Here is a 14,393-nt window from a genome sequence, read left to right as displayed (position 1 = left end):
GAATCCTGTTCTGTTACCGTTTGTGGATTGCGTTCATCTCTGCGAAGAGATAGCGAATCCTTCTGAGTCCTGTTCCCTGTATTACTCCATTCCTAGTCAGTGTTCCTGCTTATGTCATATATCGGTTCATTGCCGATATATACATATGTTAGTCAGACGTTACAAATAGTTTCATTGATAGCTGTAATTGTAATACGCTAGGAAAACATACTTATTGTATATTTATTTGTGTTACGTTCATCTATCTTAATCCTGCTGTTTCCTGACTGTCCTGTCCTGTCTTTGTGAGGCACGCCATCGCTGCAACGCATTGGCTGCCTCATTCCAGTCTGTCTTGTTTTGGACGCTTGCTGTCGCTAAGTAGCCGCTTGCTAGCAAGCGTTCATTCTGTCTACCTGTCCTGATCTCCTCAGTTCTGGTTTGTGCGCTCAGCGCTACCTTGCGCTGAGACGTTATAGCGAAAGCATTGTTTGTGGCTGTCAGATCTGCACCGGCTCTGTGCGCCACAATCTCCTATTGGAGTCAGTCCTCCCCTCCACTACACTAGGGATATCCTGTTTCCGTGTGCTAGTGTGTGTACCTCCTCCACGTCAGCTCATGCGTTGCATGCTGACTGTGGAGAATACACCACCAAGCCTTACATTATGAAAACCCCATTACCAATCCCCATTGTGGGGGGGATTCCCAGAAAGTATGACACTGTTAATTATGGTTCCTGTTCCTTTAAGAAATTTGAAGAACTTAGCTCTGAAACAGAAAATGAGTTTTTCTCTGAATGTGCCAGGTTCCTGGCCAATCCCGATCTCCAAGCGACTCCTGTTTCAACCTGGGCACTCCAACTAAGTTATATTTTATTTAAAGGGGAATTATTCCAGTGGGCATTTGATGTTCTCAATCATTCCGATTTGAAAGAGAGACCGCTGGAATTTCTAGCGTTTGTGATCCATAACTGGTTGCGCATAGATCCATTGCCTTTTCCTCTTAATGAACTCCTGGCAGCAGGCCAATCAGCTTCTCCTTCAATTGCTTGCAAAAATGTTCAGCAAGCAGAGAGTGTTCCTGATAATTTTCCTGCAGCTTTGAATAAATCACCAAACGCAGCAGGGTCTAAGGCCAAACGCAAACGCAAACGTTATAAGAAACGTATCCGATCTGCAGAGTCGTTATCCTTAGCGACTGAGACCTATAATGAGATTCTGCCATTAACAGATAATGAAATGCAATTGTCTTTCAGGGGAGTTAAATGGACTTATGAAACTACTAATGAACTTTCATCACTGGCTAGGGAAAATAAAGATTTTTGCTTAAAAGAATTATCTGAGTATGATTATGAGGAGATATTACAGAGTATTGAACAAATCAACTTATTTGTGAAGCAAGGGAAGTTTGCATACACTACAGTTCAACACTTGCTACAGGTATTGGAGATTCTTAAGAATAAGGAATCTGCCAATCACCTGCTAATTAACCCAATACATGTCGCTGCCACAATCATATCTGCAAACTGTAATCAGCCTGAATGTTCAGCTAAGTATGCATGGGATCCTCCATTCGAGAAGGGAGAGATGGAAGCCCTGGTCTGTGAATGGAAGAATGATTCAAGTTCATTTTGTCAATTTTACAGTGCAAAAAGTGAAATGGTATTGAATGCATGCATTAAGTCAGCCTATAACCTAATAGAGACTGGTGTGTGTAGGTATGACTGTGTGGCTCCTTTGATTGATGTGTGGGAACTGATTTTGGATGATTTTTATGTGACTCCGAATTCGCAAATATGGCGTTCTGACCCGCCTGCTTCAGCACCTTTCGCTGATTCAGCAGGTGATTCGGAGCTCTTTTTGTGTGAAATTGAAGTTCCTGCAATTCCACCCTGTACCATGGATAACTCAGTGTTACTTCCCAGTAAAACAGAAGCCACTGATACTTTCTTAACCTTGCCCTGCACAAATTTCTCAGCAGAGAATCCAGAGGTCCTGCTGACTTCCGAGTCCAGTCTAGCCAGTACTCATGAGTCTTTGTTCAGTGAAACAGACACCAGAAAAATCTTGCCTGCCTCTGCAAACACTTCTGCAGAAATTACCTGTGTTAATAAAGTTCAACTCCTGTCTGATCCAGCAGATGCCAATAGATGCACTACATCAGTTTCCGAGTCCCAGCAATCCTGTCTAGAAACCTCAGAACCCCAGCATCTGAATTTCCCAATTTTACAGATGAATGGTGATTCAGATGAGCAAACATTGTGTCTTGATCTTCCTGTTTCTACACCTCGCTCTAGTTTCGTGAATAGCTCAGAGCATCTGCTATGTGAACCTGAAATCGCAGAATTATTACCTTGTTCAGAAAATGTTCCAGTAAATGTGCCCTGTACCATGAATTGTGCAGTAGATCTCTCCAATGAAACTCAGGTCACAGAATCATTATGCTGTCCAGCAGGTGCTTCCATGGTTTTGCCCTGCAATATGGACTGTTCAGTGATCCTGTCCAGTGAAGCTGGGGTCGCAGAGTCTTATGCTTCACCCAGTACTTTGGATACTTCAAACCCTCTAGCAGAAGACGCTGAGGCACTACTTACCTCAGTGGGTGTTGCAGCAATATTCACTTGTTTAGCAGCTGTTTTGGAATTACAGTCTGCTCTAATAAAACTTGATGAATCTCTGCCCAGAGAAGCAGAAGCCATTGAAATATTGTCCTCGTCAGCAAGTGTGTTAGATACCTTGCCCTGTACACAGTCTGATTTAACCAATGTTGTTGAGTCCCTCTCCAGTGTTGTAACAGCCGAGGAACTCCAGCCCTGTCCTCTGCATGTTTCAGAAGTCTTGCCCTGTAACATGGATAATTCTGATTCTCTGGTCAAAATAACAGAAGTCTCAGAATTTCAGTCTGATTTAGTAAGTGTTCCTGAAAACCCGTCTGGTATCTTGGAAAATTCCGATTCTCTGGCCGGTGTGGCAGAGATTCCGGAGTTCCCTTCCTGTCCAGGGAATCCCTCAGTTTTGCCTGGTCCAGTGGGGGTTGCTGCAATACTGATTTGTTCTGCAGCCCTTCATGAGCTCCAATCCAGTGTATTAGATGAGTCTCTGTCCAGTCCAGAGGTAGTTGTGGAGTCCCTATCTGGTTCAGTGCATACATCAGAAGATTTGTCCCGTCTTGTTAGTGCCCCTGAACCTGATTTGTTACTGACTTTGCTGGAATCAGCGACATCTAAGTCTGATCCTGCATTCTTGTGTGAAAGTCCAGTAGTTGCGAAGTCTAGTCATGATGATTTTTTTTTGGCCAGTCCTGGTTTTGGTCCTGTCTTGGCTGACCCTGAGGCTCACAGTTCCTTGACATGCCCAGAGGTTTCTCTTGTGCCAGTGTGCCCAGATGTTCTTTGTGTGCCAGAATGCCCAAGTGTGTCTAAGGTGTTAGCGTGCTCTGATGCTTCCTTAGTGGGAACATGTTCTGATGTTGCCAGTCTGCCTGCATGCCCAGAGATGGTTCTGGTCTCTGAAAGCCCTGATCTTGATGTTTGTCCCTGTGGCCCTGACTCGGGAATTGCCCTAGGTTCCATAGGGGTTCTTGATAGTTCTCCATGTGAGCCTAAGGGGCGTTCTGACCTATGGGGGTCTCTTTGGAGCTTCGAAGTGTTCTGGGAGATCTCTGAGGAAACTTGTCCTGGTGCCTTGGACTGGTTCAACAGTGGGTTTTGTGTTGGTAAAGACAGTCCCGGTGGGCATTGCAAAGGCTTTGGCGTTTTTGAACGGTTCTTGGAAGGCGGTGGGTATCGCTCAGGGAGTTTCGGAGGGCTTTCTTCTGGAAATCATGGTTCTGATGGGTGTCACACTGGGGCTTGTAGTACTGATGGGTATGGTTCTGTAGGTTCTGGTTCTGATGGGTCCAGTCTTGTGGGGACTGATTCTGGAATTTGGTCTTGCCGGGCTGTCCCGGTCATCATGAATTATCAGTCAGACTGTTTTGTTGGGAATTTCCGTTTTGAAAAGCGTCTGGAATCCGCTTTTAAAGGGGGAGGTACTGTCATGATCGCTGCTGCAGCAGCTATTGCTGGAAGTAGTAGTGCTGCAGCTCAGGCAGTTTTGATCTCTTTCCATGCAAGCTGCATAGATTTGTCTGCCTTTCCCTGCTGTCAGCTTGTGACTGATTATCATTCACCTGTGTGGGAATCTGCATGTCTGCTCCCATTGGATGACCTCAGTATAAAGATCTGCTTCCTGCAGGGTTTCCTCGGGTTTTCATAGCTTCAGCTTAAGCCTGCCTTGCTGTCGCTTTAGCCCCCGATCGTGTTTCTTGTTATAAAGATACTTTGCTGGTCTTTGCATCATATATTGGTTCATTGCCAATATATATGCATACCAGCACGTTTATTATTTTCCTTGTATTCGTGTTACGTTTGATACATCAGTGTCGCTGATGTATACGTACACGAACTGTTTATATCCTGTGTGCAGTTAGTCAGCTTTCCAGCACGTTTTGGTAGGTTGCGCGTACCGTGACCACCCGTGCTGAGGTAGTTACCCTGCTCCTGGTTCTGTTTGTGGATTGCGTTCATCTCTGCGAAGAGATAACGAATCCTTCTGAATCCTGTTCTGTTACTGTTTGTGGATTGCGTTCATCTCTGCGAAGAGATAACGAATCCTTCTGAATCCTGTTCTGTTACCGTTTGTGGATTGCGTTCATCTCTGCGAAGAGATAGCGAATCCTTCTGAGTCCTGTTCCCTGTATTACTCCAGTCCTAGTCAGCGTTCCTGCTTATGTCATATATCGGTTCATTGCCGATATATACATATGTTAGTCAGACGTTACAAATAGTTTCATTGATAGCTGTAATTGTAATACGCTAGGAAAACATACTTATTGTATATTTATTTGTGTTACGTTCATCTATCTTAATCCTGCTATTTCCTGACTATTCCTGTCCTGTCTTTGTGAGGCACGCCATCGCCGCAGCGCATTGGCTGCCTCATTCCAGTCTGTCTTGTTTTGGACGCTTGCTGTCGCTAAGTAGCCGCTTGCTAGCAAGCGTTCATTCTGTCTACCTGTCCTGATCTCCTCAGTTCTGGTTTGTGCGCTCAGCGCTACTTTGCGCTGAGACGTTATAACGAAAGCATTGTTTGTGGCTGTCAGATCTGCACCGGCTCTGTGCGCCACAATCTCCTATTGGAGTCAGTCCTCCCCTCCACTACACTAGGGATATCCTGTTTCCGTATGCTAGTGTGTGTACCTCCTCCACGTCAGCTCATGCGTTGCATGCTGACTGTGGAGAATACACCACCAAGCCTTACATTATGGTAGGAATTAGATTGTGAGTTCCTCTGAGGACAGTCAGTGACATGACTATGTACTCTGTAAAGTGCTGCAGAAGATGTCAGTGATTTATAAATACATAATAATAATATGGTAGGAGATTAGACTATGACTATGGCAGAGATTAGAAAGTGAGCTCATCAGAGGACAGTCAGTGACACGACTATGTACTTTGTAAAGTGGTGCAAGGGATGGATGCGACAAAACCCCTGGTGCTGTTCCCCCAAATGTATAAATGTGCCCCCATGTGTGCATTTATACATTACCTGTCCTGTGTCGTTTACCACACGGTGCCCATCCGTCTTCAGCTTCTTCCTGTTCCATTTGTGGCTCACATGTCACCAGCATATAGTGTGTGACGGATGTGTGATGTCACGTGTGCTAAATGCCAGCGGCGTGTGAAGCGCAAATGGAGGAGCGGAAGACGTATGGGCACAGCACGGTGGGCAACACAGGACAGGTGATGTATAAATACACACTGGGGGCACATTTATACACTAGGGGGTGGCGGCGGATGCAGCAGAAGCAGGGGACTCGTCTGATTCCCAAGAGATGTCATGCAAAATCGATGGGGAATCGGTGTGAGGTGTATGGGCATCTGACAGATATCTCTCTAATCAGATTGGATTAGAGAGAGATTTGTCTCTTGGTGAAATCTGCCCATCATCGCTAGATGTATGGCTGCCTTTACTCCAGCATGGCAGCATTAGGACACTGCAGTGTCATTTCTGTAAGTTCAGGTCCTTTTCAGTACTGGGAGTGAAGGGAGTAGGGAGAAGCATAGAAGCCTTTACAGCCTGTCTCCGTGACTTCCAGAGCACAGGTTCAGGATGGAGGAAGGGCACAGGGCTGCTCTCTCACATACACACACACCACACATACCTTTTGCCTTAGCCATTAGAATTCCATTTTCCATCAGCCAGCCATGCTTGACTAGGTGGCTTCCTGGGGGAGCAGCTGGATGACATCACTGACAGAAGTCAGTGAAGAAGAGTTAAAAAAACAAACAAGAAACTATCTACCAATTTTACTAATCTAAACTATGTAGGACTCCCTATTAGGTGCAGTCTTTCAGAACAACTGTGCAAAGAGATTTTTATCTCCCCTCCCTTAGCTGTGTCTCTCAGGACAGTGGAAAAAAAAACCTTTTTTTGTCACTGGACTGCCTGAGGATTGAAATATCTTTGAAAGTGCCCCATCCTGACCTGATGACCTGCCGCTCAGAGGCTGGAGCCTCTCGGGCCTCTGTGTCGGCCCGGCCCTGGCAGAGATTATCAGAGCAGTACCAACTTTTATTGCTATCTACATTGGAAGTTTTACACAGAATTACACAAAATTTTAATTGTTCTTTTTATGTAAGAATAGGAGCTTACATTTTAGTTTACAGAATTTAAAACAACTTTAAACAATATAATTCAACAGCATATCCCCCCAAAAAACACACCTAGATAATGTCCCCTAAACTCTTAAAATTACATAATTAGGCAGTTTGCTTCTTAAAATTAGGAGTTTGCTTCCTAAAATGTGGTTAGATAGGAGGAAGGATGCAATACTGTAGGTTGGGTAGGTGACTAGGTGTGAGGCTGCTAGTCTGCATGCTATGTGGTAGACAGCAAGCTAGAAGGGAGAATGCAGTCTGCATGGGAAGGTGGAAAAGTTGTCAAGGGCCAAGTGTGAGACTGTAGGCTGTGGGTGGGTAAGTGGGACACTCAGGGCTGGCTGGAAAGCTGGGAGACTGTGGGCTAGGTGAGTGATTAGGGAGACTGCAGGCTGAGTGAGTGGTGGAGACTGTGGGCTGAAAGGGTATGTGGGAGTCTGAGGGCTGGGTGTGTGGCTTGGTGGGAGTCTGCAGGCTAGGTAGGAGATTGCAGGCTGGTTGGCTTGGTAGCACAGTTCAGGCTGGGTGGGTGGGAGAATGCAGGCTAGGAGAATGAGTTGGGAGGGTAGATGGAAGTCTGTAGGCTAGGTTGATAGGAAACTGCAGGCATGACTGAGTGAGAGGCTTGAGGAGAAACTGAGCTAGGTGGGTCTGTAGGAGACTGTGGGCTTGTGGCTGAGTGGGGGAATGCAAGATGGGTGGATGGCTGGGAGTATGTCGACTGGGAGGTTGGCTGGGAATCTGCCGGTTGAGTGGAAGATTGTGGGATGGGTGGCTAGGTGAGAGATTGTGGGATTGGTGGATGGCTGGACGATGCCTGGGTGGGTGGAAGGGTGCAGGTTTTGTGCTGGATGTTGGGAGGTTGGGAAACAGCAGGCTGGGAGCATGACAAACCTCAGGCTTGAAGACCTTCTAATATGAGCCTCCAACCCGCCGCAATGTTGAAGACTCCCTGTACTGTGCCCATGCAGAGGAGGACACAAAGGGGCATAGAGAAGGACAGAGGCGGACACATGGGGGACACAAGAGGGACAGAGGAGGACACAGGGAGACTAACGATTGGTGTCAGCACGCAGAGAAAATCTGATTATTGGTGATCTGCAGTATCACCAAGAATGCAGATATATACCTGATTATGGATGATCTGCAGAATCACCGATAATACAGATATAGTACTAACCTCTGGACACCTGTATATAATCGTGAGTGTTTTGGTGTAACAGTATGACTTTGAGTAACGCACCTGATGAGCAGGTGATCTTAGGCAGTGTGTGCAACACTGCTATCAGAGCCTCCAAAGGGTGGAGTCCCAGGGTGAAGGTAGGTGGGACCTATAAGTGAGTGACACCTGAAGGTGGATGTCACTAGCAGGTCTGGAGACTATCTCTTAAGGGGAGAGATAGCTCTCAAGGTCGGCAACACACAGACAGATTAAAGTACAAAGGCAGAAGACTGATTCGGTATCCAAGGCAGGCAGGGTTTGGCAACAGGTAATCAGATAGGCGTAGGTACCGAATCGGAAAGCAGAGGGATAGTCGGGAATGCAATAGGTCATAACATATATCAACAATGCCTAGTCTTGGGTGTGAGGTCCGTGGTCTCTACACCCTGGAACTAGTCTGGAGTATAACTGATTGATAACACCTAGTCTTGGGTGTGAGGTCCGTGGTCTCGACACCCCGGAACTAGTCTGAAGTATAACACGATGATAATACAAAGTCCCTAGTCTTGGGTGTGAGGTCCGTGGTCTCGACACCCCGTAACCAGCCCGAAGTATAACAGGATGATAACAATAGAGGTAATCTGACTCAGTGTGAATTCCCAGGTCCTCCTGGTTCAAACACACTGTAGGATCTGACTAAGGTCTGAGTGCTTCCACGTAGTGTTCGCAACGGCAGACAACCTGCGACCGGCCAGTAGTAACTATACACAGAGCAGTGCTCTCTGGTGCCACCCCTAAGCGATAGACCAATAGTCACCTGCTCTGAGGTCTGCTGACCAGCCAGGTCAGCTGATCTCCCCTTGGCCATCACAAAAGTTCTGCCTCTCAGCGCGCGCGCGTATTCCTCAATCTGTGTGAACTAACAGACCCAGCCACACCAGACGCACGCTCCTGCGTGCAAACCGCCGCGCTGGACGCGGAATCAGCCGCCTTGCTATCAGCACACGCGGCTTTTTTTCCGCGTTTCCTTACAGAGACACAAGAGGTACAAGGTAATCCACAAGATGCCCCTTCCCATGGATCCACCAGGTTTAGTATATATTTTTCCCTGGTTTTTGTCCTCTAAACCTAGGTGCATCTTATGGTTAAGAGCGTCTTATAGTCAGAAAAATACAGTACTCACCAGTCTGCCTGCCAAGGGTGAAGCCTCCTCCAGACCACATGGTGGAAGGGAGCTGATACTGGTCCCAGGGCTGAAAGGTGACACTACAGAATGCAATGCCAGCTAATCGGTGCTGCCCATCTGTCCAGAGGTACTTGAAAAGATCCCGAAACTACATTATCAAATTCCATTGAAGGAATAGGAAATCAGGGCTAGGGATTTGGGGCATGTGCCCTGGATTTTTAGCCCTAACGTTGAAACAGGTTATAGACTGGACTAGTCCAAAACCTCTCGGTTGTGCTTACTTTTTTCGCCGGAGTGATCCTTTAAAATTCAATTCTTAAAAATACTGTCTGCTTATAGTAACACAAAAACAAAAGTTTGCTTTCCTAAAGCAGAAAGAATTTGCGATAATTCAGGTTGGAGTGAGCTTGAGATGTCTCCCAGGCACCACTGCTGAATATATGCAAATTAACCATTATTACACTTAGAAGCTAAACACACCTCCAGAACCGCTGGAATGCAATGATGTGTCAGCTTGTTAATTTGTACAGAGCCATAATAATCCAACATGCATACAGACTGTTTCGGATTGTTTGATCCTCATCAGTGCATGGCATGGATTAATTTGGCTCTATGGAGTAGGGCTTGTAAATCCGAGAGGCACAGACTAACCAGCAAGCTCATGGTGACCCAGAACTCATTGGAGTGTGTAAGGGACTACAATGGTCCTAAAAGCCCCCTTACTATTGTTGCTTATAGTAACAATGTTGGTTAAATATATTTGAAACACTTACCTTGTATGTCTAGTCTGACCTCCTTCTCCCCCCTCTCTGTGCTGTACAGTATGGAACACTTGTAGATTCCACCATCTGTTATGGTGACGTTGTAAACAGACAGGTCAGCTTTCCCATCTTCCGCTCTCCCTGTGTAGGACAGCCGGGGATATGCTGATGCCACATTTCCATTCAAAAAACGTAATATTTCCTTTCCCTGGAAGTACCAGTATACTGATAGGAGTTTGTGATCGATTGGTGGATCTCTGACTGTGAAGGAGCAGGGAATGGTCACATCTCTCCCCATCCCGGCTTGATGAGTTACAGGAGCAGTCACCAGGAGAGCGCCCCCTGTGGACAGTAGAACTTAGTTTATATACGGTAGGTACTGTACATATAAAAGATTTCATAAAGCACACATTTTGCATTTATTGTGACATAATTTTAAATTGCTGTAAAATATGCATAAAAGTTTTTGTAAAATCATTGCGTTTTTTATACATTAAAATAGAAAAAAAATACTAGCTGCACCAGCCAGGGGCATAACTAGAAATCGCTGGGCCCCCCTACCCCCCATCACTTTCTGCACAGGTAGGCTGAGAACCAATGTTACTCAATTGCCTAGTGCACACTGTAATGTGTTTTCCCCATGCAGAGAAAAACAGACAGCAGTGAAGCACTGCAGGCATTTTCTCTATCAATTACATTAGCTTCTGTGATAAAACATGCATGCTTTCACACATACAGACACACATGATGTGCAGTAAAACGCTCACAGAAAACCGACAGATGAGTGTGCTCCCAGCCTCAGGTTATTACACTCACTCTGACCTCCTCTGATGGAACAGAACTGGCTCTGCAGACTTCTCCAGCATCACTACAGTACACAGCACTTGGGGAGGGGTAGAGAGGTTGGGCGCAGTACACAAGAGCCCGCTGCACACTGAATAGGGACTGTCTACAAATCTTTGTATGATTCTTTCTCGGTGGCTGAACAGATGAAGTCATTAGAACAGTTGTGCAGAGAGCAGAACAATTTTCTCTCTGTGCCCTTAGTTGTCAGTCTCTTAGGACAGGGAAAAGAAACTTCTCCCTCCACGGGGCCCCCTGCGGCTGCATCCCTTGCAGGGTCTATTGTTACGCCCTTGGCACCAGCTCATAGACCATTATCTTTTTTAAAACCATGATAGGCTATCAGAAAAGAACTCTAGAAGGCACTAACCACACAGGTACACTTTGTTAGTGTTATACTCACGCTGTATCCCTTCCTGCGTCCTCCTTGTTCATGCAAGGTAGGCCACACCTTTACCTCTTTGATTAAGAACGTGACTCTGTAAAGCATGCACACTCTTTGCGTGTTTGTTTGCACGTGTGCAGCACAAATGTTTGTCCCAAAACAAACCATCCTGCCATATAAAAGGCTGCCTTGATCTGCACAGCTTCAGGTTCGCTGTGATGTTACATATTGATCCTTGTTACTTACCAGGCCTGTTTCCTCTTTTACGCTTGCCGGCTGCCTGTCTTGATCCTTGGCTAAAGCTCTTCACTATGCGTGTTTGCTGCCTGCACCAACCCTTGGCTTGTATTTTGTGTTGAACCTCCGCTGCCTGCCCCGACTTTTGTATCAGCTGTAACAAAGTAATATTTTTCTTTAAAGGTTATTATGCTGTTGCTTGTCTTTTCGACTAGAGAGGAAGTTATGAGTTCTGGTCTGCTTTAAGGTAGTGACTGACTTGCAGAATCTGTTATGTCCCAGGATTAATGACGCCTTTGTACCCCTTGGGGTGTGTGGAACTGAAGGATCTGAACATTTCAATCTCTTGGGCATTCAAAAATTATAATTTATATATAAATAAGCCTGAATAAGTATTTTTTCAGTTAATTAAAAGGCATACAGCATAAATAGATACTGGGGGTACTCACCCCACATCATCTTTCATAAAGGGGCACATTCCTCTAAATAATAATGTTTACAAACATTGTCTAGTGTATTCCAACGCTTTCCAGCCCTTGTGTAACACAACCCCTATGTGTAGCTGCCTGCGGTGATGTTATCTGTCACAGATCAGAGAATGGTCTGGTGCACACCAGAGCGGTTCTGGGGCGTTTTTTAAAATGATTGTGGGGGGAAAACCGCTTGGCTAATGAAAGTGAATGGGATGGTGCACACCAGAGCGGCACGTTTTTTCCTCAAATGCAAACTCAGGGGCTGCAACATTTTTTAGATTTCTGAGGCGTCTCTGCCTCAATGTTAAAGTATAGGAAAGTGGAAAACCGCTCTGGAAAACGCTACATCAGATTGGTTTTCCGGGCGTTTTTGTTACAGAAACTGTTCAGTAACAGGTTTTACTGTAACAATATTTGTAATCTGCTACATAAAAACGCTCCAAAAAACACTAGGCATGTTTAGAAAACCTCTCTATACATGCCTAGAATAGCTCTAAAATCTGCTTCAAAAACCTCTAGTGTTTTGCAGATCTGCTAGAGGTTTTTGGTGTGCACTGGGCCATAGACACCCTCTCTGCTTTCCTGTCATCAGCAGTGATTACAGCATGTGGATCATATTCATCGGTTGTAAACAACACACCATTATCAGAATCAGAGAATCAGAATCATTTTATTTTGCCAAGTACAACGGGGGTTGTACCTGGAATTATTTTTGGCACATACAGGGTCGGTGATGGTACAGCAAAACGCAAGCAGTAATGTACATTACACTTAGTAGTGATTACACAGTGCACGGAACATAATACTTAGTTACATAGTTACATAGTGGAAGGTCCCGAGGAGACATCCAGTGCTATGTGAGTGGAGCGCTACCTTCTCTGCAGTGCTCAACAGCTCTGCAGCTATTTGGATGCCCCCCAGAATTCCAGGAAAGGAAGCATAGAGAGATCTAGAGAATAGAAACTTACAGGTGGACCCAGGAGAAGGACTGGAGGGGGTAATCCGCTGCCGTATGTGGCACTCAAACGCTTCTTCTATACCCTGCAGGTATATATAACTGCAGGGGCATAACTAGATTTAGTAGGGCCCCACTGCAAAAATGATAGCATGATGCCCCCTTTGGTTCTCTAACCCCATAGGATCGTGAGCTGGGGAATGGCAGCAGAGAGTGTTCTGCTGTGAAGCAGCCTCTAGAAGCAGGGAAATATTACACACCCTCCTGCACATGGGTTTTTGTAAATGAATGGGGAGGTTTCTTTGCTAATTGGCTGCACTTGTAGTTTGGGAGAGGGAGGAGGACGGGCCCCCATAGCCTCTGGCCCCCCCTGTGATGGCAGGGGTCGCAGGAGTGATTGCTACGCTTATATTTACCTGTATGGTGAAAGCAGAGAAACAGCAGAATGCTTCTGAACATCTCGTCTCGTATGAAGAATGACCAATATATTAGTTTCACTTTCTGTATACAGAACAAGTCCTTCTACATTTTATGAAAGGGTAATTCCAGGACTTAGCTAGAAATCATTAGGCCCGTAGCTAGGGATGCTCATTCCCATTTCACAGAATTGAAATTGTCGCATTTCTGCTCAGAAATCTGTATTTCCGATTGGAAGTCGGAAAACGGGACTCAAAAATCGGATTTCGGTGGAACTACTATATTACCGCAACTTGGAAATTTCAGAACTTGGAAGCATTGGACCAGTCAGAGAATGCAAAAACAACTTGGAAGTATTTGGCCAGTCAGAGAATGCTAAAAAATAACCCAAAAAAGGCAACTCGGAAATCCGCAAAATGGGAAATTGGCATTGGCGAAAATCGGATTTTCTGCGGAATTGGAAAACAGCATTTCCAACCATTCCTACCCATAGCTACGTTTTTGTTAGGGCCCCACAAAATGATAAGGCACCTTTGTGCCTGTTACGGCTCCCCCAGGCATCAGGTGCCAGAAACAAAGGTCAGGAAACAAGCCAATGTCATATACCTCAAGATAAGCGAGTACAGGGCAGAGTACAAAGATATGCCAGCAGCAGAAGCCAAGCTAACTGGAGCTCTGGCACTATTGCAAGGGGAGTAACAGCCTTAAAGCGGTATCGTCACCATAAAAATCAAATTTCAACAGCAACTGGTCTGAGTGTATTAAGTAATAAAGATGCTAATCCTGCATTCAAAACTTTCAAAACCTTTTTTGCTGTTATGATTTGGAGTTACCACATACTTAAGGAGCACTGGCCCTTTAGTGGTCGGTGCCAAAGAATTGCATGCTGGGGGTTCTTTTTATCTATAATGTATTCCTCCTCTTTCCTTTATTTCCCTGCCAGCTGCTTATCTGAAACCTGATCCCCTACTCACTTGTGTTTACAAGCAAGGATGAGGGGACTCAGTGATTGGAGGAGACAAGAAAAAAAGTAAAGGGCAGAAATGACATCACGAGTTAGCCTTAACTGTGGGCGAAAGACATGGCCCCCACCAGGAACAGAATTCTCGTCATTTACTATATAACATTCACTGAAATCAAAACGTGGACAGTATAATACATGTATTATTTAAGTAGATCAAGTATTTATCTACTTACATATGTGTTTTTTTCCCTGGCATAGTATGGCTCATCCTACTGCTTTAAAGCTAATAGGAGTCTTTAAAGAAAAAAAAAAGAAACCAGATACTTACCTA

General features: G+C 45.3%; 1 protein-coding gene across 1 annotated transcript in view; it reads right to left on the bottom strand.

The window, feature by feature from the left end:
- The window catches only part of LOC137543819 (uncharacterized), a gene marked incomplete at its 5' end in the record, with an annotated part of 108,782 nt that extends 96,015 nt beyond the window's left edge, over window positions 1-12,767 (bottom strand). The window contains 2 exons of the mRNA XM_068264904.1: window positions 9,801-10,130; window positions 12,695-12,767. Coding sequence (XP_068121005.1) covers window positions 9,801-10,130; window positions 12,695-12,767 — 403 coding nt within the window. The remainder of the gene's footprint in view (window positions 1-9,800; window positions 10,131-12,694) is intronic.
- Between the last annotated feature and the right edge of the window lie 1,626 nt (window positions 12,768-14,393).

This window comes from Hyperolius riggenbachi, unplaced genomic scaffold (genome assembly GCF_040937935.1).
Source record: "Hyperolius riggenbachi isolate aHypRig1 unplaced genomic scaffold, aHypRig1.pri scaffold_212, whole genome shotgun sequence".
NCBI lineage: Eukaryota > Metazoa > Chordata > Amphibia > Anura > Hyperoliidae > Hyperolius > Hyperolius riggenbachi.
Note: the sequence above shows the minus strand (reverse complement) of the source record. Positions and strands in the feature narration are given on the sequence as shown.